General features: G+C 38.5%; 2 protein-coding genes across 7 annotated transcripts in view; both read right to left on the bottom strand.

The window, feature by feature from the left end:
* The window catches only part of arhgef1 (Rho guanine nucleotide exchange factor (GEF) 1), a 47,095-nt gene extending 39,118 nt beyond the window's left edge, over positions 1 to 7,977 (bottom strand). For 4 of the 5 annotated variants that reach the window (XM_067448626.1, XM_067448629.1, XM_067448627.1 and 1 more), the window contains exon 1: positions 7,679 to 7,976. The gene's annotated coding sequence lies outside the window, so the exon portion shown is untranslated. Of the gene's footprint in view, positions 1 to 7,678 lie in introns of all 5 variants that reach the window. The other variant, XM_067448624.1, reaches the window with a different exon arrangement.
* A 1,451-nt stretch (positions 7,978 to 9,428) lies between these two features.
* The window catches only part of erfl1 (Ets2 repressor factor like 1), a 42,842-nt gene continuing 26,340 nt past the window's right edge, over positions 9,429 to 25,930 (bottom strand). For both annotated transcript variants that reach the window (XM_067449647.1, XM_067449645.1), the window contains exons 3-7: positions 18,803 to 18,879; positions 16,925 to 17,159; positions 15,114 to 15,300; positions 12,713 to 12,842; positions 9,429 to 10,899 (exon numbers count right to left, since the gene is read on the bottom strand). In XM_067449647.1, the coding sequence (XP_067305748.1) occupies positions 10,073 to 10,899; positions 12,713 to 12,842; positions 15,114 to 15,300; positions 16,925 to 17,159; positions 18,803 to 18,866 (1,443 nt within the window). In that variant the 5' untranslated portion in view covers positions 18,867 to 18,879 and the 3' untranslated portion in view covers positions 9,429 to 10,072. The remainder of the gene's footprint in view (positions 10,900 to 12,712; positions 12,843 to 15,113; positions 15,301 to 16,924; positions 17,160 to 18,802; positions 18,880 to 25,930) is intronic.

Here is a 25,930-nt window from a genome sequence, read left to right as displayed (position 1 = left end):
AAAGGGCATTTTCCTGGTGGCATTCACACTCCTGGTGCGATGTAAGACACGCTTGTTGACACCAGAGGAAAACGTTTTTTTTTTAACGGCACTGAGAAAATCAGGAGCCCGATAACACAAGACTCCCATTCCCCACCTTCATTACTTTATGTTCTTCTGAACTGTCTAATACGTTATGAGATAGAACTTTTACACAAAGAAAGTAGACAATATATGAAAACGTATTAGTGTTTGTTGTGTGGTTGATGCCCAATGTTGCTAGCTGAGAAGAAATGCATAATCATGTTTAGCTTGGTCCCCTCACCGTTAAATTTTCTTCTTATCGTAGAGGTTGATAGGGCCATCTATCACGTTCATAGAGTTAGTTTATTTAGTAAATACACCAATCAGGCATGACATTATGATGAACTGGCTTTCCTGTAGCTCAACTAGTAGAACATGGCGCTAGCAACACCAAGGTCATGGGTTCGATTCCCAGGGAAAGCAAGAACTGACAATAATGTAAAATGTGTACCTTGAATTCAATGCAAGTCACTTTGGATAAAAGCGTCTGCCAAATGCATAAATGTAAATGTAAATGAAGTGAATAATGCTAACCATCTCTTCCTCACAGCACTTTTCAGTGGGTTAGGCAGCAAATTAAAATTTTCTGAAAATATATGGACAAGCTTAAGGATTTGAGCGAGTTTGATAAGGCCCAAAGTGTAATCGCTCGAAGACTTGGTTAGTGCATCTCCAAAACTGCAGCTCTCGTGGTGTGTTCCAGGTCTGCAGTCCATCAGTATCTATCAAAGGTGGACCAAGAAAGGACCAAGACTCATTGAGGCAAGTGGGGTGTGAAGCCTGGCCAGTATGGTCCAATAAAACAGACAAGCTACTGTAGCTCAAATTGCTCAAGAAGTTAATGCTGGTTCTGATAAAAAGAAGTATGTATACACAATGCAGTTTGTTGTATAGGGCTGCATAGCCACAGACCAGTCAGGGTGCCCATGCTGACCCCTGTCCAATGGAAAAAGGTGCCCTGGTCTAATGAATCCCATTTTCGGTTACATCACATGTATGGCTGGGTGCGTGTGTCCCCCTTCACCGGGGGAAGTGGGGAAGACATGGCACCAGGATGTTCTATGGGAAGAAGGCATGTCCGCGGAGGCAGTATGATGCTTTGGGCAATGTTCTGCTGGAAAATCTTGGGTCCTGCCGTCCATGTGGATGTTACTTTGACACATACCACCTACCTAAGCTTGTTGCAGACCTACACTTTCATGGAAATGGTATTCCCTAGTAGCAGTTGCATCTTTCAGCAGGATAATGCCACAAACCAAAAATGAGATGGAGATGAGAGAGATGAGAGATGAGAGAGATGGAGGTGTTGACTTCCAAATTCCCCAGATCTCAATCCAATCAAGAATCTGTGGACGTACTGAAAAAAACAAGTCTGATCCATGGAAGCCCTACCTCGCTACTTGCAGGACTTAAAGGATCTGCTAGTAACATCTTGGTGCCAGACACCACAGCACACCATCAGGGGTCTAGTGGAGTCCATGTCTCAAGGGGTCAGGGCTGTTGTGGCAGCAAAAAGAGGATCAACACAATATTAGGAAGGGGTCATAATGCCTGATCGGTGTATATAAGCTATAATCTGTGTGTGTAGTACACGACTTTATTAAAAATGGCAGGTGCTGGTGGCCAATCAGCGTACACTTACATGACTAGTGGTTCCTATTGTGTTGGGTTATGTTGCCTCCACTTGTGCTATCAAAAGGTTTTTACTACCTATGAAGTTGTGATTATGATCGTCGCATTCAAGTGCTTTGTTATCGGAAAAGAACAGGAACCATAGAGAACACCAGGTTTATTCTTGTCTATTAATACTCTCAAAATTAGTTTTTAAAAAGTCAAAATTATATTTAGAATCCCATTCGTTGACAACAATATAAACATTGACCTGACAATTCTGGAATTTCCATCAAATACAGTCTATTTTCAGTGTGTATAAAACAAACAATACACTTCAAATGATTATTCATATCTATAAATATGCACTACTTTACGACAAGGCAATTTAGTGGTTGTGGAAAAAAATTAAATAAAGGATACCAGTCACAGCAGTAATCGTTCTACCCTCAACCACGTTTAAAATGTATGGCATGCACATCTCTGGAAATTGGTATCAAAATTTTCCCAGAAGAATATATTAAATCTCTCCTTTGTTTTTTCTTCTTTATCGATTTCCTAGTTTCAATCGGCCCTAGTTGTTTTAATTTTCATATAAAAGACATATAACCCTAAATTATACCTTCTCTTTAAGAATATGCTTCTCTGTCACTCTTTCTTTTAACACATTTTAAGCTATATTTTCTCCACTTATGTAACAAGTAACTTTTTTACCCACCTTTGCATCTGAATATGGTTCAAGTGTCTGCACACACCTTTGCTTCCTAATAAAATACAAGCACAATTCACGCTGCGAACACATCCACTGACAGATTCCACAAACATACCTCCCACCCAGACATACGCAACTACTATTACTCATGGCAAGACATTGGGTTCTTTGTTCATGGGTCAGAGAACACCAGCAGTTTCTGTTGCCTCAGCAAAGCATGCCAAAAACATCACATTACACGTATACACATCCACAGCACACTGTGAGAGCTTTGTCACTGCATAAACACACAAACAGAAGACACTGCTGCTGTTTGCACTGGCCTTCTGATGGTCCATTTTAAGTAGAAATTTGCAAACTCAATTCACCAGAAAACCAATTATATCATTTAAAGCTACATTCAATAACTTATTATCCTTCTGCGACAAGAAACTCCCTGGTGTTCACGTTTTCTCACCTGCTGGACAGGCATCCATGCATACACAAACTTACTAAAATTTGTCCCATCATTTTTTCAAGACAGATCTTTTAATATTAAAAATGAAACTGCGTTATGTGCATTCAGGAAGTTTACTACTCAACAATAGGTTGTTTTTACAAGCACGGAAAAAGATGTGTATGCACTATATTGCCAAAAGCACTGGGACACCCCTCCAAATCATTGAATTCAGATGTTCCAATCACTTTCATGGCCACATGTACATAAAATCAACCAGCTAGGCATGAAGATGCTTCTACAAACATTTGTGAAAGAATGGGTCTCCATTCAGATTAGCTCAAGAACAGTGCATAGAGAGCTTCATGGAATGGGTTTCTATAGTGAGCAACTGCATCCAAGCCTTACATCAAGTGCAATGTAAAGCGTCAGATGCTGTGGTGTAAAGCATGCCGCCATTGGACACTAGAGCAGTGAAGACGTGTTCTCTGTAGTGACGAATCATGCTTCTCTGTCTGGGAATTGGATGGACAGGTCTGGGGTTGGCGGTTGCTGGAAGAATGGTACTTAACTGACTGCATTGTGCCAAATGTAAAGTTTGGAGGAGGGGGGATAATGGGTTGTTTTTCCGGGGTTGGGCCTGGCCCCTTAGTTCTAGTGATAGGAAATCTTAATGTGCACTCATAAACCTTGTGGAAAGCCTTCACAGAAGAGTTGAAGCTGTTCTGGGCCAACTTTATATTAAACCCTACAGATTACTAATGGGATGTTATTAAAGTTTATATGCATTAGGGCTGCACGATTAATCGAAATCGAACTGCAATCGCGATTTGGCTTGTGTGCGATTATGAAAGCTCAAAGGCTGCGATTTTAATTAAATAAATAAATGCCCAGTGTGTTAGCGAAGAGCGGCTCTGTGATCAGGAGTAACGCCGCTCCGTCTGAAAGATATATATGAAAGATATATATATATACACATCTTTTATTTTATTTTTTTACAATAGCTTCTTAGGCTTAGACCTTTCTAGTGTTTTTTAGTCATAGGCTGTCTGCATATTAATAGGTAACCCAGCAGTTTTTTTTTTGTTGTAAAATAAGTTTTCTGTAAAATATTACAAAAATAATAATAATAATTAGTATTATATTGTTATATTTATTCTGACACACTCTTTTATTTGTAATTATGAAAATGTTATTGTAATGGTAATATTTCTTATTTTTAAAAATATTTTTAGCAGTAATAATAATCATAATTATTATTATTAGTCACATTAATATAAAAACACAAAATGTTGTATACACACTTTTTTCATTTGTAAAAAATAATAATAACAATAATCGCATTTTAACTCGCAATCGCAATTTTACCCAGAATAATCGCAATTATATATTTTCCCCAAATCGTGCAGCCCTAATATGCATGTAAAGGCAGATGTCCCAAAACTTTTAGCAAAATAGTGCAATATGAGACTTTTATATCACAATAATTGTATACAGTTAATTTGCCTAGACAAGACATAAGGCAAAATTATCCTTTGCCAAATATTAAAAAGATTACTTTTATAAAAAGTAAAAAGACAAGTAAACAATCAGTAATTGATTTAGAAACTAATTACAATAAATGTGAAAATATATACAATAGAACAAAGATACAAATGAAAAAAAGTGCTTTAAGTCTTACAGGAAGGTCTAAAAGTAATATTAACAAGAAACTATCAAGAAACAGACAACTGAAACAAAATTAAATGGTCTGCATTCCTTCAAAAGAAAGATAGTTTGACAAGATTGTACTTGCCTCTCTATATAAAAGTCACACACACACAGAGAGAGAGAGAGAGAGAGAGAGAGAGAGAGAGAGAGAGAGAGAGAGAGAGAGAGAGACGAGCAATGTCAGAACAGGAAGAGGAAGTGGTAAGGGCACTGAGACATTGTTACAGTTATTATCCATTCAAATGACAAATCTGGGAGAAAAGTACTTCACACCAACTTACTGCACGGTGTACAGGTGCTACAGTGGTGATGTGATGAGTCTTGAAATACTAGCAGTGCCGCAGTATTTTCAAAACTGTAGCACCATGATGCATGGTAGAATATTCTCATGCCATACAGAGTCAGTAATATGTTTTTTATTATTATTTTTCAATCAATACTTTCATTCAGCAAGAATGCATTTGGAAGAAATGAGCAGATGTAACCGAGGAGTTTTACATTGTTACAAAAGGTTTGCATTTCAAATAAATGCTGTTCTTTCTATTATTTTCTAAAATAAAAGAAGAAGAAGAAGAAGAGATTCTGGAGCAGCTAAACAGCATATTAGAATGATTCTTGAAGGGTCATGTGACATTGAAGAGAGGCTGTGGATGATGCTGAAAATTCAGATTTGCAATCACAAAAATAAATTACCTTTAAAAATCTATTAAAATAAAAAACATACATTTTAAATGGTCAGAATATTTAAGTTTTTACTGCATTTTTGAGCAAATAAATGCAGTCAAGGTGAACAACACTTGCAAAAATATTTGTAAAAATAATACACACCCTATACAGTATTGTATTTGAATAATTAATACTGCACACAGTAAGTGTGGATTCGGTATTAACATTTTTGCTGATCCTGAAACAACATTCCAATCAACCAACCAGATTTGCGGGACAAGTTTACAGTTTATGTTAGTTTAGACGTACAACCAGGGTTAGGTTATTCTACATCAGTGTTATTCATCATTTCCTCCTCATTTCAGGGATAAATTATAGGAACTTGCAACATGATATGGTAAGGACAAAATTTTCAGACAGGAATGGTGTTCCAGGAACATGTCTGTCTTGGCAAAATCATGGTGACCTCTTACACAAGAGGATGGTTGTACATATTCTAGATTAGAATGCTTGCTTTGATACTTTTAATACAAACTAGTTTGAATCTTGCAGATCATGCACAAAGCCAATCCAACTGGCTTTCGTGACAACATAATCATTCCAGCTTTTCCACTGAACTACAGTAATTAGGAATCTCTTTGTGATGGGTTGTACCATCCATGCCAAAAAAGCCTGAAGCTCTAAGCATCTATGTTGTCTTCCTGTTTTTCCATTATGATCTACTACAGTAACGTAACCACAGCAACAACACTTGTTTAGCCATTCAATGTGTTAGTCCTGTAACAAAATAATCTGAACAGACTCTTAAAGGATTATACATTATACAGTGGTGCACTTTTAGTCCAAATAATAGTCTGAATATAGTCTGAAGCAACAACATCCAGAAAACAAGCAATGATAATGTTTACATAAAACAACAGTGGGATGAAACCCAAGTACTATCAGCTGACAGAGAAATACAGGCAGGTTAACTGATGACTGCAATTTCTCTTCAAATGCATCCAATAAATATGAACAAGGCTCACGCCATGAAGGTTAAACTAATCTAATCCCAGTTCACTCTAGCTGTCAGACGGTCGTAGCTAAGAACTACATCAAGACTAACGACGCTTCTTAAGTGCTCCTTGCCCAAAAATGTAATGGACTACGGTGGTTTTCTACACAACGAATTACCTGGAAGCCAAACATAAAATGTAAACAATGGCTAACATCAATTTACCTTGACATTCGCTTATAAAACGCCTGCAAAAACAAACTGAGTCTGAAGTTAAAGGTACTTTATGTATGGACAAGTACAAGGGCTACAATTCGTACTCAGTTTATTAAAGTATATCAATAAAATTCACAACAAACCCTATTTGTTTCTGCCTGCCAGGGATAATTATAAACGCATTATACAGCAGGCAATTTCTGGCTCAAATCTGATAGATTGTGGTGTTTCAAGAGTGTAGTTATTTAATGTAACAGCACAAGGCTGAAGAATGCGAGTAGCCTAGTGTAAAGTTGAAAAGCTAGGAGCAAGTTTTCTAAAAGTTGAAGTTGCTGTTTTCTCCCACGAATAGAAGAGGGGCGGGGAGGGGGGTTGCTTTCAGCGATTTGCAGGTTTTTATAAGTCATTGCAGCATTATTTTCGCTTCAACTGGGTTTCTCTTATCAGTCGCAAACAAAACATGGGGTGGAACAACAGCGCAGTGATTACAGAAGGCCTGGAGAAATGAGAGGAAATCCACTTATGAATGCTGATCCAGACCAGGCTTTCAGTTGTTCATTGAGTTGTTGATACGTAAAAGTTTTTTTGTTTTGTTCCATAGAATAAATATATAGTAGCCTAACTGTATATTAAACTGTTGTATGAAAACCATATGACAATTATAATCGTGCGGAATAACAGCCGTGCTGATATGCAGTATCAGGCTACAACAATTCAGGCTCGTTTCACCTGCATGACTTAGCTATGTCTACTCGTTACGAACTACAGTTGATATAATCAGCTTATTATAAATGTATTAAATGAATTGCAGCATAGCGCTAACGACATGCCATTGCTAATCAGGATGAAATATTAACAGCGCAAACTGTACGTTGACATTGCTCTGGCATGTGCTGCAAACATTTTGTCGAGACATTTGATGCAAAACTGTTTAGCCGTCAAATTAATATCGGAATCAATTGTATTTGCTCTTTCAGAGCACCTCGTGGATAAGCTAGAGATTGAAATGTTATCGTCGCTGTTTGTTTGTTGAAAAATAGAGGCGCGGGTAACGTTAGACGGAAATATTAGGAATGATGGCAAAGGTTACATTGTAGCCAAATACAAATTCCTCTCGCTGCAGAGCAACGGACAGGATCGGATCGCGCTAGTAATCAAGCACGCGAAAGCTCCCTCTGATGACAAATCCCAACATTGCGCACAAGAAAAATAATAAACTGTCCCAAAATCAAAACACCATGTTTTCCAGACGTTTAAGCTTAAAACTTACCTTCAAAAAGGTGAGACGAAGTGTCAAGCGCCTCTGAAAGGCTTCCTGTTCTAAAGTTGTCGTATGTCGTTGGAAAAAAACATTGTACGCGGAAGTGGAGACAAATTTAAACGCGTGACGTTTGACAGCAGATATAAAAGCAGGACTAAATCATTCTTCTTAATGTGCATATGATCATTAAATAAGTTCAATAACCCCTAAGTGCACTCGACAGAAAGCTATGTGTTTTTGCGTTGGAAACGTAACTTTTCGCCGTCCACTGCCACTTCCTGTGTGACTTGCGACCACCAGAGGCCGAAAGATGTCCAAAAAATCTTTCATGTATGCCCGGATGGTTCCGTTCAGTGTTACACTAAATCGGTTCCCCTCCATTTGTATGAATATCGGGACTCTTTAAATATACTGCACTCATATTTTGTATGCAGGAAATATGCCCTATAGAGTTAACTAGTTGTTTATTCATCATAATTAATCTCAAATTAAAATAAATAAAAATGCCGCGAGTTTGATACCTGACAGGATGTAGACCAACTAAGGAAACTTTTAACACAGACAGACCAATGAACGATTACCCCAGCCTATTTTTAACTAGATGCATTTGATCTAAAAATCACATAGACCTGAACGCCAGAGAAAAATCCACACTCTTACAATTGAATCTCAAGAATATTGTTTATTGCTTTTGAAGATATTACTCTTTACTCATTTTTTGTTCTAGTCATCCTTTCTGTTTTAAATTGCACAATAAAACAAAGAAAAAGCTTTACTGTTAGGTAAATTGTATTTTTTTTTTTCAATGTGTACACACAAATACACAAAGTTCTATGTACAGATGAAATCTCCTTTAGTACGGGCAAGTCAAGGCACCAACTGTCATGTAACAACTCTTTCAAATTCTTATCTAGAATCAGATAAGAACTTTACAAAGAATTGTAACAATATATCCGTAAATATTGTTGGCACATATTTTGTAAAACCTTGCTTTTGTTTTGCCTTTGCATTAAACATGTTCTGGGTAGGCCCATTTTTTCCCACCTTGTCTTAAATGGTAAATCCATTCATCAACGTGTGTCATTCTGCTCCAAAACATTGTCTTTACATTCAGATTGGATGTTCATATATCAAACTTAAACATTAGAATGAACATTGGTTAAAGAAATGAGCAGATGCTGGAACTAATATTATTCACACTTGATTAATTATAGTACATCACCACTGGGTGAATGAATTATTGAAATATGAAACTAGCGGCATAACTCAGTCCAGTAGGGTCATCTACTTTTCTGAGCTATCTGGAGAAAATTTCCACAGGGCACAATTAGAGGGAGCAGAATTATAATTTTTTTTTGCACACCTCCCTGTCTAAACTCTTATGAGCAATGTGAAAAACAATTGCCCCTTCTTAGTCAACTTTGGGTCACTACACATATACTTATCCATTTCCCTGTCTCATATATCACTCGTAGAGAGTAAAATGACACCAATACAACTATCCCATATAGTAATAGTAATTAAACATAATGTACACAATAATAAAATATATACAATGAAATAGATACAAACTTTAAATATTCACTGACATGAGCAGCATTGACTCTGTCTCTCATTCTCAGGCTCATAAAGTTTTTGAATGTTGTTTAAAAAAGACACCGACTGACCATGAAATCTGAAAGTTAAAATAATAAATAAATAAATAAATAAATAAATAAACAAACAAATAAAAGTTTGTCTTAAAAAACATGAAGGGCTTTGAAAATATAACCACAAGATGGCAATGTTTGACCATATATTTTTCTGAATCAGCACAATAAAACAAAAGTGCTTTATTGCAACACTGAATCACCTTAAAATTACTATCAGTGTTGCCATTATTGCATTTTGCTTGTTTTATACTGTTCAGCTGAACACTGTATTGCAGAGCTTAGCATTAACTTATGGAAAAGTCTGTGACATACACAGAGCAGAACAAACTTACTGCATATCTCAGCATGACCAGAATGCAGTGCAATTCAGAAAGTGGTGATAAAAGATGTGCATATTCCATTACTGTGCTGTCTTGGCTATAAAATATCTCTGTTTCCTAACTGAGATTAGAAAATGAGAATCATTTCGATATTTAAACATTCTAATCTTTTTTTTTGTTAGTGTGTGTTTGTGTGTGTACTGCTCTACTCTCAGAATGACAAGATTGCATTGAAAATCTCATTGTATGATACAGAAATTGAAGAAATTGAAAGCACTGATATTTTAAACTGCATGAGCGGCATCGGAGGACTCTGGAACCAAGGAAGGGAAAAAATGAAATGGGAATATACAGAATTATTTCACAAATACACAGACAGAAAAAAAAGAAAGAGAACCTGCAAGACATCAAAAATCACACAACAGAACATATTAACTGTGAGCAAGTTTAACTGTCTCTGTTTCCCTGTGCCGGTCAACCATACTGAGGGAGGGAGAGAGGGATGGAGGGAGGGATGACGGTGGAGGAGTCAGGGGTCCCAGACTTTTGAGGGGATGTGGAGACACAGGAGGAGGAAGAGAAGAGAGAGGGGGCAGGACTCCCCCGAGACCCCCGGATTTGGTCTCTAGAAGGTGTGAGCGACCACCCAGCCTTGGCACCTTCCCTAGAGAGAAGTCTGGTTCGTTCTCATTCTCCGAGCTGCAGTCGCTCAGGTCTGTTATCTCCAGCTCAGAGTCAGACTCTGGATCCTGCTTCACACCCTTTCTCCGCTCTGAAGGGCTTTGACGGCCTCCTCCTCCGCTTCCCACGCTGAGCCCACCCAAACCCAATCCTAGGCCTAAACCTAAACCAAGACCTCCACCTGTGACACCAGTGTTGGTCTCCCCTCTTTCCCGGTCGCCTCCACCCGTACCCCCGTTCCCCAACTCAGTCCGGCCCAGTGGCAAGCTCCCTGGGTATGGTGGGATGCAGAGTCTGGGGGGCTGACCGTTAGTTCCTCCCGTTTGACCGCGTTCTGCCCCGGTCGTGTCTCCGGGGGGTAAGAGTGAAGAGAAGGGGTGCGGTAGCTGAGATAAGCTGGACTGGAGTGGGTTGGGGTAGAAATGTGAGGAGTAGAGGGAGCCTGGGGGCAATTTGGGACAGTTGTTCAGAGAAAAGGCCCCTGGGAGGTAGGGGTTGAAGCCCCAGGGGTAGTCAAAAGAGGGGTTCCGTGGGTAAGGACCCAACAGGGATGGAGGTTTGGAGTAACAAGGAGCCCCTGTGGGAGAAATTGAAAAACATGAAACGGAAACTAGTGTTAATGTTTAAGTTCAGATGTTAGAGGCAACTATTTCTCAGAGGGAAAACTAGACGGACATCATAAATTTCAAAAACTTTATAGGCGCTATATATATATATATATATCACATAGTAATATTTCATCAGCTATTACTCTAGTCTTCAATGTCACCTTCAAAAATCATTCTAATATGTTGATTTGAATATCAAAAAAATGTCTTATTATTATCAATGTTACAATTGTTGTGTTGTGAATATATGTTTTTGTGGACACTGAAGCATTTTTTTGTCAGGATTCTTCAACGAATAGATGATTCAAATGAACAGCATTTATTTTAAATAGAAATCATTTGTGGTCCCACTTTATATTAGGTGGCCTTAACTTCTATGTACTTACATAAAAAAAACAATAAGTACAATGTACTTTGTGTGTTCATATTGTATTACAAAGCACTTTTGCTGATACTGAGGTGGAATACGGGTAAGGTTAGGGACAGGTGTGGTGGTATGGGTAGGTTTAAGTGTAGGGTTAGGTGTAAGGAAAGTGTCAACAGTGTATAATTACAGAAATAATTACAGATGTAATTACATGCAGGTATTTTTTTAATGTAAGTACAATGCAAAAACATGTATGTACACAATAAGTGCATTGTAACAAATGATTAACTGAAATGTTAGTACACAGTAGTTAAGGCCACCTTATATAAAGTGAGCCCTCCTTTGTAATATTATAAATGTCTTTACTGTCACTTTGACTAGCTCAGTAATTTGAACAATTACATAATAATTACATTAAAAAAAACCTAACCCTAAAAATATATATATTTGATGATGTAAGATAAAATAGAAATCAGATGTCAGCCAGGTTATTTTTTTCACAGATCCTATGTGATATGACTCATTTCACACTCCTAATACTTTACATGCTTTTCACCAAAATTTCACTGGCGTTACAAATACTTTTTCTTCATTTTCTACCATGTTCATGGTATTTTCTTTCTTTCTTTCTTTCTTTCTTTCTTTCTTTCTTTCTTTCTTTCTTTCTTTCTTTCTTTCTTTCTTTCTTTCTTTCTTTCTTTCTTTCTTTCTTCCTTCCTTCCTTCCTCCCTCATTTTCTCTCCCTCTCTTTTTTCTCTCCACATGCTCTCTCTGTGTTATTTGCTATGCAGGGCTAATTTGACAGTGCTAGAGAGTGTGTGTGTATGTTAGGCCAGGAGTAGCTGGCAGACACATGAATATTGAATCAGTCAGGCAGGCCTCACTTGCTTATGAAAACACAGTAATGGGCGCCCACAGGCCACAAACTGAAGCCTGCACCCTCAATTAGGGCCTTCCTGCTTGGGAAGGGATTAGGACAGGGGGTACACATGGGAGGCAGAGAGGGGTAAGAAGAGGAGGAGGGTGGAACAGGACCTCAGGACAAACAAAGTTGAAGGGAGGGGTGGGGGTTGGCTGGGTCTTTTGGGGTGGGGAGTCGCATTGACATACTCATGCCTTAATACATTCTGATACACAGATATTTCGGTGTACATTCAGAACATCAGAAAAAAACGAAACAATATGTACATGATACAGTAGCACTCGCAGAGGAAGTGCTAGAGAAGTGCAAGTATTAATGCAAATAGAAATAAACAATGTCAAGAACTTGTGTGTGAAATAATCACTTATATCAGAACTCAGCAAAGTTATATACTTCATTCCACCGCTCTGAAAAACTAAGAACCTTCACTAATTAACAATAATGTATAATGTTCTCTTTTTCTTTTGATAAATTAGTTTAATTTATGTCTCACCTGAGCCGAGGAAAGGAAAAGCGTCCAGTCTCAGCTTGTCCCCATCAGGCCCTGGGGCCCCTGCACTGCGTTCAAACAGAGAGGGCCCTCGACCCGACTCAGGCAAACGAGGGAATAAAGACTGAAGGGCCTGGGGAAGATTGGACAGTGAAAAGACAGCATGAGGATCATTAGACATTGAGAAGAATGTTTAATAAATGACATGACAGGCTAGCTTTTTAAAATAATATAGTATAGTGTAATATACAGTATATTGCACAATATTGATAATATAAATAATCATTTTTAACTTTTATTAACCATTTTATTGGGATGTTTGTGTGCTGCAAAACATTTTTATAATCAGATTAAGTCATAAAAGATGCAAATAAATGCACAAACCGACATTTACATTCAAAGAATGATAAGAAATGTGAAACTATCATGACATCTTTAACACTGTCTATAAATCTTGCACACGCACAAAAAAAAGTCTTGTCTTAAAGACTTCATAAGATATCAGTCAGAGTATAGGCCACAAAGAGATCCCGGGGTTTTTACCTCCCAAAATGTGGAACGGCTTTTGGGAGCAGATTAGAAAAGGGTGGTGGGGGGATAAAGCTCAGCAAAAAAACCTGGAAGTCATTCCAAGAATCTTAGCAGATGAATGCCATAAAGATTTTCTCTTTTTTTATGATTAGTGACATGAAGGTGATCAATAATTTCTGTCATTCTTCTCTTCTCAGAGAGAAAGGCAGGACTCCATTTCGAAGCTATGTAATCTGGATTGCTTAACCAAACCGCATTAATTACACGGCACTGATCTGACAGCCCCACCTTCTCTTTCATTTCTCACATGTCTTTCATTTTCAATCAATGGCAGTGATGAGTGCACTTCCAAGACTGGGATGAGAGGAAAGGGATAATGTCTTCTTTTGTTTTAAGGCTGCTTAACGCCATCTGTGACATTCTCTCTACTTTCTTCTTCACCTCTAGATCCTTCTCTTCTCCTTCAGTCACCTCTAGTCAAGACAACTTTCTCATAGAATGACCTGGGTACACATACTTTGTAAGGCTAAAGTAAAATCAAGTTATTAAAGGGTTAGTTCACCCAAAAATTAAAATTCTCTCATTAATTACTTACCCTAATGTCGTTTGCACCCGTAAGACCTCCGTTCATCTTCGAAACACAAATGAAGATATTTTTGTTGAAATCCGATGGCTCAGACAGGCCTTCATTGACACCAATGTCATTTCCTCTCTCAAGACCCATAAAGGCACTAAAGACGTCGCTACAAAGTCCATCTCACTAAAGTGATTCTACAATAATTTTATGAAGCGACGAGAATAGCTTTATAAATAACAACTTATATAGTGATGGCCGATTTCAAAGCAAAGCTTCGAATTGTTATGAATCAGGGTATCGAATCAGGATTCGGATCACCAATGTCACGGGATTTCAGCAATTAGACGCACGATCCAAATCATAAATCAATACACTGATTCATAACCGTTTGAAACTTTGTTTTGAAATCGGCCCATCACTATGTAAGTCGTAATTTTGTTTTTTTGCGCACAAAAACTATTTTCATCGCTTCATAAAATGATTGTAGAATCACTGTAGTGAGATGGGTTTTGTAGCGACGTCTTTAGTGTCTTTACGGGTCTTGAGAGAGGAAATGACATTCGTGTCAATGGAGGTCTGTCTGAGCCATCGGATTTCAACAGAAATATCTTCATTTGTGTTCCGAAGATGAACGGAGGTCTTACGGTTTTTAAACGACATTAGCATAAGTAATTAATGAGAGAATTCTTCATTTTTGGATGAACTAACCCTTTAATAAAAATAATATTATTAAGTTACCGTGTGTTGCAAATGTTCCACCTGTTTATTCTTTTAACACATATATTTTTGAGGAGCATATTTTAAGTGAATTTGACGTTTGACCAAACCTTTATTAATAAAACCTATTCTCGGACTCTTTGTATTCAAGAAGGACATAAATGTTTGCTTTGCCCCTGGTATTCAGATGATAACTATTTTAGTTAAAGTTTAACAGACAAATAATTGCTGAACACCAATACTAGAGCAATTACAGAAAATACATATAATAAATACAAAAAAGATACCTACATACTGATTGACTCTGTACAATCAATAACCTGATCCCTCACATCACAGCTAATGCAGAAAGCCTTATACAGTATGGATAAAAAAAGCATCAATCATTAAACACGAGCAATAGAGCTGTTATTATCACAGAGCACATCAGCCCTTGAGGTTTTTGTCTGACTTCATTCTTCTGTTATACCTGGCGGTTCATTCCTGTCTCTCATTATATTGAGATTGTTTGTTCTGTTGATTTTACGCTTCTGTAATCACACTGCACCCAATACATGCCATGCATTTATTCCCTCATACCTCGGGTGTGACAGGGCTGCAGTCTGGAGTGGCTGCTCCTCCATTGAAGTGGTTCTGGGCCAGCAGGAACGGAGAGCTGGCCATGTCCAGCAGCGGGTAATTCACCAGAACCACCTTACTGAAGTTGAACTTGTAGGTGAATCGCTTGCCTTTAGTTTTGTGCAAAATGCGTTTGTTGTAGTAGTACCTGCAGGATGGAGAACAACAGAAAATGTTTGTCCCTCACTTTCACAAGCAGTAATGTTTAAAATGAAGAAAACACAATTGAATATGTGCATACAAGAATAAATGCATGAGTAACAGGGATAGAACAGACCAAAAAATCAAATTCTATCATAATTTACCTCATGTCGTTCCAAAACTGTACACTGTAAAAAAGATGTGTTGGTTTAACTTACAAAAATTAAGTTACCTGGTTGCCTTCAAATTTTAAGTTATTACAAGGAGATTCGTTTAATAAACAGAAACTCAAAATATTATGCTATCTGAACCACATTAAGTTGATCTGACAAATGATAAAAAGTTGTGATAAATCATGAAAATCATTTTTGACAGTAAATATATATATTTTATATATAAAAATATGTTTTGAAGAATGTCTCAGTGTTTTTTGTACATAGGATCCAAATTGTTTTGTTTTTCAAGACATACAGGTTTGGAACGACATTAGGTTGAATAATTAAAGGTATAGATTTAATTTTCAAGTGAACTATGCCTTTAAGGGGGAATGGCTGCCTTCACCTCGACTGAAACATTTTCCAGGGTCATGGCCTTCATTCGGAAATGCCAACCTTGTCAGCTGCCTGTTCTGCACATTGATGACCGCTTAGATTTCCCTCAACATCACACGACGGCATTTCACTCATTTGGAAATAAGAGATGGATCTATACAGAGTCTTTCCCCCTGACCATCACCCGTTTGCGCTCATCACGAGTGTCAGAACGCCTTGAGGATGCTCACCTGTGCATGAGAGCGAGGCTCTTTAATCTCAGCACACTTTATGCTTGACTTCACTTTACCCGGTCCGGCAGCCTACACGAGTTCCCGTGATGCAATCTGCCGGCGCAATAATTTGTAAGCTTTTATTTTATGTGGCAATTGTGCCCCTTAATTGAGCAATTAAGCAAGGCTAATCAACGAGGCTAATTATGGCCTGTGCCTATTCATAACAATTAGCGGCTAGCGACAGCATCTATTAAAGGGAGGCTGGGGGAGGGTGGGAGGGGAGCAGAGCGATACAAAAGGCGGGATGAGAAATGGCTAAGCGTATGTGCATGAATAAGAGCAAAAGTGCTTCAACCAGGGTCAAAGTTCAAACCTTAAAAGTTTGATGTTGGAGTTTGGAGTTTAAAAAGAGATCTGATATAAGTTTGGTATAAGGTACAAATCAATTTTAGACTTCATTTCAAAATCCCCATCGACAAGTATTCTTTATATGAGCCTCTCGCCGGAGAACATCCAGAATCCATTTAGATGTTCAAAGATTCCACAAATTGGACTGTATTGATGTTCTTTGGAGGGAAGGCAGCACTTAAAATATCCACATACTATCAAGCATCAAGCATGGAGCTGCCAAGGCTATTATACAGGATATTATGTGAGGATAAAATAAATGATGTTTTTCCCCCCATAAGATGCAAGATAAAAACACATATGCACAAAAGAAACAGCCAAACACACTGTGTACTCAACAAAGCACATCATCTAGAATATACATATTGCATGAGAGAACAATAAAAGGCAGCAATTAAGCATTAACACAGAAAACAATCCTTTGAATATGAAACACACACACACATGCTGTGCATACCTAAGTGCTCGACTGAGCTTGTCGTAGTTCATGTGAGGTTTGCACTTCCGAATGCCCCACAGTCTTGCCACCTCGTCTGGGTCTTTGATCACAAATTCACCATAGTCTCCCTGCCAGGCAATCACCCCCTGGTATTCCTCCTTCTGCAGCAGCTCCAGGATGAAGTGCCACAGCTGGATCTGCCTGGAGCCTGGGCTTGACTCTGGCTTATAGGCCCAGTCTGGGAAGGCGATGCCTAAGGAGAGGGAGCCAAGTAAGTGAAAGGATTTGGATAAGGCCTGTTGGTTTTGTTACTTGCTAAGAGCATTCCTGTCTAAATAACTGATGAAGCGATGGGTGGTTCAATAGGGTATTTTGAGCCTAGGGAGTAGTTAGCCTGTGTTTTAAACAAGCAGGTAAGAGAACTTTCTCTCTTTTTTTCAAAATTGATTTGTTTGAAACTTTGATGAAGGGAGTACATGTAGATTATCTTTCAATAATAATCTAGGCTGTTTTCAACAGCCTGTGATGAAAACCAGGAAATGTAAATTGAATTTATACAACAGTTAATTCTGGTCTTTGAATTTGATTGGCTGAGCTGCATTCTGGTAGCCTAGAAATCTAGACAAACCCTAATGGCAGCAAATCTAATCTGCCGCGAGTGTCGTCTAGCAACTCTCAATACACTTCTGAGCTGTAAACGCCAAACTCTGGTCGGGCCAATCACATCGTGTATTGAGTCGGTGGGCGGGGCTTAACATAATGACGGCAGAGTTGCGCTTCCATGCTACTAGTAAACACAGAAACTGGCGAACGGCGGTCTTTTGAATCAGCTTTGAAGGACTTGTAGTTAAGCTTTTCTCTGAGAAAAGAACAAAGAACGGCACTGAAGTCATTCTTATAAAGGGAAGATGTGTTCTGAGTTTTGCCAACCGGATACAGCGAATGTTTAATCTATCAACGAGCTCCGCTTCACGTTGGTCTGGTTGGTGTCCCTATCGCTATCCTATCGTGTGCAGAGGGAGTTTGAAAGACAACCGTTTATCCTGCCCTTTAGATTGAGCTGTCAATGGTGAGTTTCCAGACCAAACATCTTGATGTGGGTCTAGCTTGTCAGGCTTGCATTCTGGAACTTTTTACTGTTTGTATCAAATACTATTTATGCAAATTCAGTCTATGCATTAGCATTTGGGATTTTTAATGGATAATTTTTGCAAGTTACATCATTGTGCCATTAGAATCATTCATTCAACAGATGTAATTTAGGAATGAAAGACATGACTGTCTTTGGTTGCGTCTGAAAAATGAAAAATGAAAAATGATGCCTCCACTGGTAACATACAGAGGTAGGAAAGCAACAAGGCACGTCCGAATCTAAAGATTGTGTCATATTCTGTCCACTGAGAATCTTTGATCCTGTGTACTGATATACCTGCACAAACACTGCCTGAAGTCATTGCCTGATAAGGCAGCGAAGCAACAAGTCAGCTGCCTAAGGTTTCGGACCCAGCCTATTAAAGTGAGTCAGTGAATAATTTACTTAACCGATTTGTTCAAAACACTGATTTATTCAGGAACAAAACACAACTACTGTGGGTTAAGAGATGCAGCGGTCGATTCTGCCTTGGCTTAGTTTGGAATGATTCGGACCAATGAAACTGGAAATATTGTGTCTAAAATGTAAGTTGATAAATATAAACTATGTATAATAGCATATCATGTTATTCTGTTGGTTGGAACTCTGGTTCATGTGATAATTTGCTTAAATGTATCTGTCTTGCTTGTAAGATCAATGTAACATCTATGCATTTGTTTCTGTATGCCCTGTCATACAAAACCATGGTGGAGAAAAAGACATTTAAGTTAGATGGGGGAAAAAATCCTCTTCCGGTGTCTCACCTGGTGTCCAGAGGGTTGGGACGGGTGGCGTGAGCAGCAGGTCACTAACACAGTTACAGTCCATACCTCCACTACACCTGCATTCACACACAAACCAACAAAATCTGAGCGTGAACCATTTTAGGTTAGATCACAGAACATAAGGCTAAAGCATAACACTTTGACTCCACAAATATGTGTCACGTTCTTGTGGACTTCAACCACTACACAGTGTGTCAGAACATGCTGTTGTAAACCAAGAGGGTATGCCATTCCAGTGGCCTCTAAAATCAATCAATGCCTTTTTATTTGAAGGGTTTCTTTAAATATGGTTGCCGAAGGCTGTACCTTCAGCCATGCAGAAGATCACTGAGCATTTTTTCACAAAGAGTAACGTTCAAAAGACCCCATCTCATGTTGAACATCTATGACAGTGTGTGAGGCCCTCAAGCAATTAGTTCATAGGTTTTCACAGGTACCTGTTTGCACTTTAAAGCATTGCGTTTTGTAATAATGATCAAAATACGAATATGACATGATAAGATAACTTTCATAAGAATAATTTGAGCATTCTTCAGTTTCCACACGTTATACACTACAGTTGAACTTCATTTCCAGCATCAAATGTTCACGTTGCAGCAAAAGGAAATAAATACACCACAGTGAGCATGTGTTCATACAAATAACTTCAAAGCAGGATATCAAAAATCATTGAAGATTGCATCTGCTATCAGATCAACTGGGAGCATCAGTAAAGATCCATCTCTCCATGCAGCAATTCAGTATACATGGCTAGAGGAGTTCAATCTCTCCTCAGCCATCACAATTTCATAAAGGTTGTTTTACAAAGCTCGGGAAGAAAAAGGAGCCGGTACAAGGGTATCTTTAATGCTGGCCTCTCCCTCTCTCCCTCTCCTCTCTCACTCTATTTAATTATGCTCTGTGAATTTTGGATCTTCCCTCCAGCATTGAAATGGAACGTGAATTATTGAGGTGTGTTTGTATAAATTATTATTGCTAACTCCAGGCACTTCTCTCTCGCACACAAGTACACACACACACACACACACACACACACACACACACACACACACACACACACACACACACACACACACACGCACACACACCCTTTGTTGCTTTTACTCTTTGGACTGTCCACTTGCTTTCCCCCACACTCGAAACCTCTACTTCTCATCTCACTCTTTTTTTGTAAAATTTATCTGTTGTTATTTCTTAAGTACAGAAAGCTATCAGTTCACTTATCTGTATTTTTACTTACCTGTTTCGATAGCTTTGGAAGGGCATAGACATTTAGATTCAGACTTTGTGCTCATTAAGATTTGTCTTATAGTGGACAGACCTATATGAGGCTATGAACTTAAAAATAGATATTACTTTAACACTATTAAATCCAATTGAGCACAGTGCAACTGCAGTCCAGATCACACCTGTAAATGAATTAATTTGTGAAATCTGTATTCAGTGCCTATCAGCCAGCCTATCCGATCAAAGGAAACCCAGCCGTACCTGCCTGTGCACCTAACTGCACTCTCCCTCTCTCTTTCTCTCCTCTGTATGTTTTGCTCCCGCTCAGTAATTTTCCGTTTGATTTCGGAGGTAATGCATTTTTTACAAATCAAAGAGGAAGCCAGGACGCCCCCCCACCCTCCCTTTCCCTCGATCTCTTTCTTTTGCCCTGCTCTTCCCCTCCAGGCCAGTGAAGAGATAAAGGAGCCCCCATCATTTCCTTGTTAGTTTTGATTTGGGCAGCACAGGGCTTTCAAGTTCTCCCCATCACCCCCAGAAACATTATAACTAGCAGCCAAGGGAATACATCTTCTCACAATCTCCTAGATATGAAGACACTGATTCAGGGAGTGCACAACCACACACACCAAACAAAAAAACTCAGGGAAAAAAAAGGGGGAAAAAGATGCACATGGACAGGGCAACACAAAGTTACACCTTTCCCCAAGACAACATGCTCAAATGCACTCTTGGGGAAGTCAAACTCTTCTGTGACAGGTACAAATAATCTCATGAAAGTCACAAACTAACATAAACTCACAATTATATCATCTGTGAGCATATGAACACAAAATATGATGATCAGAGTAAATACAAGTGGAAGAAAATGAATATAATACATATATTTTATTTTATTTATTTATTTTATTTATATGTTTTTATAGACATTATATACATGCAAATATATATAAATATACATCCTGTATGGATTAGAAAAAGTTATTTAACTTGATTTATTTATATAACTTGAAATTATTTAAGTGATACATTTTACTTAAAAAAATATTCATATATTCATATATATGTATATGCATGGCATGTATTGGGTTGTATTAATATATATATATATATATATATATATATATATATATTATATATATATATATATATATATATATATATATATATATATATATATATATATATATATACATACATACATTTAGTTTGTCCATTTGGATTATTTATTGTTAATATTTATGTAAAGCAGATTTCATGGTTTAATATTTAAATATTTTGTCCATATGTTAAATAATTTTAATCATTAAGTAAATCTATGTTTTGTAATGGTGAAGGGATTCATATAATTCTAGCTTAATGCCATGGAAAAATGATTTGTGCTAATCTTATAGCACAAAAACACTACGTATGAAGTAATAAGTGTGCTTTTATAAAGATTATTGCATTTAAACACAGGCATTGATTACTCATTCATTATGGAATAGCCGTGCCCTACAGATTTAACATGTTTACCCCTGTGACTAATTACATTTTGTGAAAAAGCTCTGCTGATTGCACATTAATGTTTCGACAAAACAGGCCTGCTGGAAACAATTTCGTGTTGCGGGTGGACCACAAAATAAAATGGTAAAAAGATGAGGTTCAGAAGTGGACTAAAAAGTAAGGGGAAAGAGAAAGAACTGAGTAACAGATGGTAGACATTGTTTCTAGTTGTGAAAAAGATGGACAGCAAGGTTCTGAAACAGAGATGAGGGAATGTGACGAGTCTCGTCCCTCTCTGCTCCCAGGACATGAAACGAACCCTCCGCATCTGTGTCATCTTTCTGTTTCGGGCTGCCACAGAAAAGGGACTTAGTGAGCACCCTCGCCCCTCGCTCTCTCTTTCTCCCCCCACTGTTCCTTCCTCTTTCCCTCTTTTACTTTTTCTCGATCTCTCGATTTCTCTTGACTCTGCTCTGACAGTCTGCACAGCCTCAGGGTCAAAGAACAGAAGGACTGGCTTGTGTGTTTGTTATGAAGAAGGAAAAAGGGAGAGCAGGGGAAGAGAGGGGTAAGGGGAAAGATGGTCAAGATGGAGAGCTCGAGATGGGACGCACGCATCTGACAAATTGTGCACACAACGAGACAAAACTGACAGTTCCTATGTAAACACATGGAAATGAAATATTTTCAGGTGGCTCACAAAATTTGGATATTTAAGATTGTGCTATAGGATTAGGGGATGGGGTGTCACTGTCACAGCTGTGGAAGAAAATGTCAGCCTTCTTTCCCCTATTTTGCAGCATGTTGTTAAAAAGATGTGATTCAAATGGTTCTGTCTTTTAACATTGTTAAGCACAAATCAAACTGGATATGAAATTACACTTTCTTACATCAAATCGTTTTGTCCTGTGAATGCTTTATATTTTTTTTACCCACTGTTTCTACTGTCACCTCAGGAGGGTGATCATGCGTGATTTCACCCCAGTAACTAGTTGGTTAGGTCAGGAGTTTTCAAACTGGGGTCCGGGGACCCCCAGGGGTCCTCCAGAAGGTTCTGAAAATTTCAAAGAATAAAAAGACAAAGCAAAATGGATAAAGTCTACCAAACATTCTACCTGTTTCATTTCCCGTTTCCCTTTCTTGCCGTACTTTCCAGAATTGTATATGTTTGCTTTGTGTTTTTCTAGTGTGTTTTTCTTACTATAGCCCCCATCTTGCTCACTGGGGTTCTTAATGCAGTAGCCTACATAAGCTGTTTACATACATTTATTGTGAAAGTTGCTTTTACAAATCATTTTGATTGAAAATGTTATCCTTCAGGTTTGTACATCCAACATTAAGTATAGCTGATTCAAGTTTGGAAACAATATGTTGTATTTATGATGTCATGCTTACTAAATATTATTTTTTCATACATAAAAAAACTGATGGATTTTAGGAAGGGGGTCCCTCATAAAAGGCTCATTGGGGGTCCTTGGCATCATAAAGTTTGAAAACCCCTGGGTTAGATGACGTGGGTGAGACGTAACACCCCCGTGTCAGACTCACCACTCACCTGCGACCATCTTTCTCAACACTAGCAAAGTTTACACACGAAACCCAATAATTGTGATAATACGGTAAGGAGACCGTGAAAGTGAAGTATTGGCGGTGCTTTTAGCACTTGCGGATGAGAAAACTGGGGAAAGTTGGTGGGAAAAAAGAAGAAGAGAGGAATGGAACAGAACTTGCTCAACTTTAGGAGCGATGATAGGGGCGAGCGTGCGATATGATATCTCTTATAGAGCATCGGACTTAAGATACAAGGAAAAGAAGGGGGAAAAGACGGAGAAAAAGTATCAATCGATAGGGTTAAATTATTCATCGTCATTAATTATCGATCGCTCTCCGTTGCCGACTCGTCCGCCTCGCGCCAGAGTTGAAAGGAGGGAAAGCGCGCTTTATTAAAACCGGCTCGAGCCTCATTGTTTCATGTCCCGCGGCAAAGAAAAAGCTCGAGCTTGGTTCTGCCCGCGCCAGTGAAATATACACACACATCGCCCCCCTTAAAGCTCTTTTTCTCTCCTCGCTCGCTTTCCCTCCCGACGCGCGGGAGAGCTTTGGGGAGCCTCGTACGGTGTTCACGGGGCGGCTGTGTCTCGCGTGGATCGATGTGGGATCAATGGCTCTCGCTGACTAATAGCCAGAGAGCGCCTTTGATCTCGCGGCTGAGAGATCAAAACCTGCGCGAGAGGGAAGAGAAAGAGGAAAATGCGCGGGAGAGCGAGCGGACCTTAAACTTCACACAAACACGCGCGCCGCTCGTACTTTATTACATCTGCCATCGTCTTGTGATGTGACATCATAACATATAGTCAACGGTTGTTCACTTTCCTTCAATGAGCAGGTATTATTACGCCCTGCTGTCATGCATAAGCAAGACAAAGATGGGCTAATTTACTGATGTCAGCATATGACGTGTTTTTTACTGCAAGTCAGTCTATATGTAGCCTAGCTATATGAAACTCCCAAACAAAATCGAATATTTGAAAAGGACCTAGTCATTTACAGTAGGCTAGATTATTATTAGTGATTATTATTATTTCTCAGTCTTCACTATTTTCCCCCAGAAAAGACCTAGAAGTTACACAAGTTTGTTTCACTCGCGCCATAATTGAAATCTTCATGTTTTGTTACAGGCCCTACCTTTGTGCACTTTTTAAAAATCAATTAAACGCGGAAATCCAAGACACATTCATTCTGATTCATATTATTGTTTAAATGGTGCACCGGGGAACTTTTTGGCTCTTCTTCATGTTAATTTAAAATGCGTGGAAAGCTACTTATTTGGGGAACGAGAAAGTGGTAAAGAAGTGAAGTGCAGACTGCTCAAGGTCTTGAGATCACAGCAATGTAAGTGTGCATTTGAACACCAGATGATTCTCCATTAAATCACTCTAAAAGAAAAAAAAACAGAATCCTGCTCTTTTATGTGCCTTTCATATAGGCTATCTTAGATACGCGTAGCCTACTCAACAGGACAGAAAGCTACAACTATTGCGCATTTCTTCCTACTTGCTATCCCCCTCTCTTTAGCCCTCCTCCCTCTGGTCAGTGAGTTACTCTCTCTATCGCTCTCACTTCCCGAATTAACCACTCAAGAAGTCACCACCGACTCAATCAATAGCTCATACATAAACCCTGCTATAATCGCTCCACATGCCTGTCTGTCTGCCCCCTCATCCCTCGTTACCCCTTCATTCTCTCTCTCTCTCTCTCTCTCTCTCTCTCTCTCTCTCTCTCTCTCTCTCTCTCTCTCTCTCTCTCTCTGTCACACACACACACACACACACACACACACACACATTTCGTCTGTCCCCTTACCTTCAATTTATGTTGGCTTGACAAACTACTACTAATTACTAACTTTCTTGTTGCAGTCCTCTAATAACTGCTTACTTTTCACCCAGGCACCATGCTAAATCTGTGATTAATCTAATCATTGTGTTGCTATGCATCAGAAAATGTATGATAGCCTACCTAATTTAGAATCAGTCTGATATGGCCACAGTGTCATCTGTGACAGACTCACATCTTCCTTGAACAGCTATTTCTATCAACATGTTTAGCCTATATTAGTACATGAATGATATTCAGTTTTACAAAAAGAATGTCTTACTTCTGCAGCACAACTGTTGGATTGTTTTTTCAACATTTCATATACAAAATCTGCTTTATGTGGTAAAATAAATCAAATGGTATTCAAGTTACAAATATTATTTGATATAAATCAACCTGACGATATATATATATATATATATATATATATATATATATATATATATATATATATATATATATATATATATATATATATATATATAGGCCTATATACTGTACAAACTCTATCAAACTTACACTAAATCTAACACAAAACTTTCTGTGTTTTTCAGCATTTTCACAAAACGGTGACACGTCCCCAGAAGTCTGTGCATTCAGGATGAATTCCCCACCGGGATAGAAAATCATGTGTACACACACACACACACACACACACACACACACACACACACACACACACACACACACACACACACACACACACACACACAATTAAGGTTGGAAAACATAATTAAAGGAACAATTTGACTTTTTGGAACGCAGTTAGTGTGTTAATATGGCAATCAGAATATATAAAATACAAAGTTTGTTTCGATACCTATACGATTCGTTTGTTTTTGCCAAAGCAAGTCCAAGCTGGACATTCACTCTCTTTTTAGCCCCTGCTGATCTCCTCATATTCAAAAATATGAAAACACAGAAACCAACACACACGCACACAAACAGGCTCACACATAGAGAATTTAAAGATTACAGACGAACGGGCCCCTGCTCATATTCCCTGTGCTCCAGCCG

This window comes from Pseudorasbora parva, chromosome 7 (assembly GCF_024679245.1).
Source record: "Pseudorasbora parva isolate DD20220531a chromosome 7, ASM2467924v1, whole genome shotgun sequence".
Classification (NCBI taxonomy): Eukaryota; Metazoa; Chordata; class Actinopteri; order Cypriniformes; family Gobionidae; genus Pseudorasbora; species Pseudorasbora parva.
Note: the sequence above shows the minus strand (reverse complement) of the source record. Positions and strands in the feature narration are given on the sequence as shown.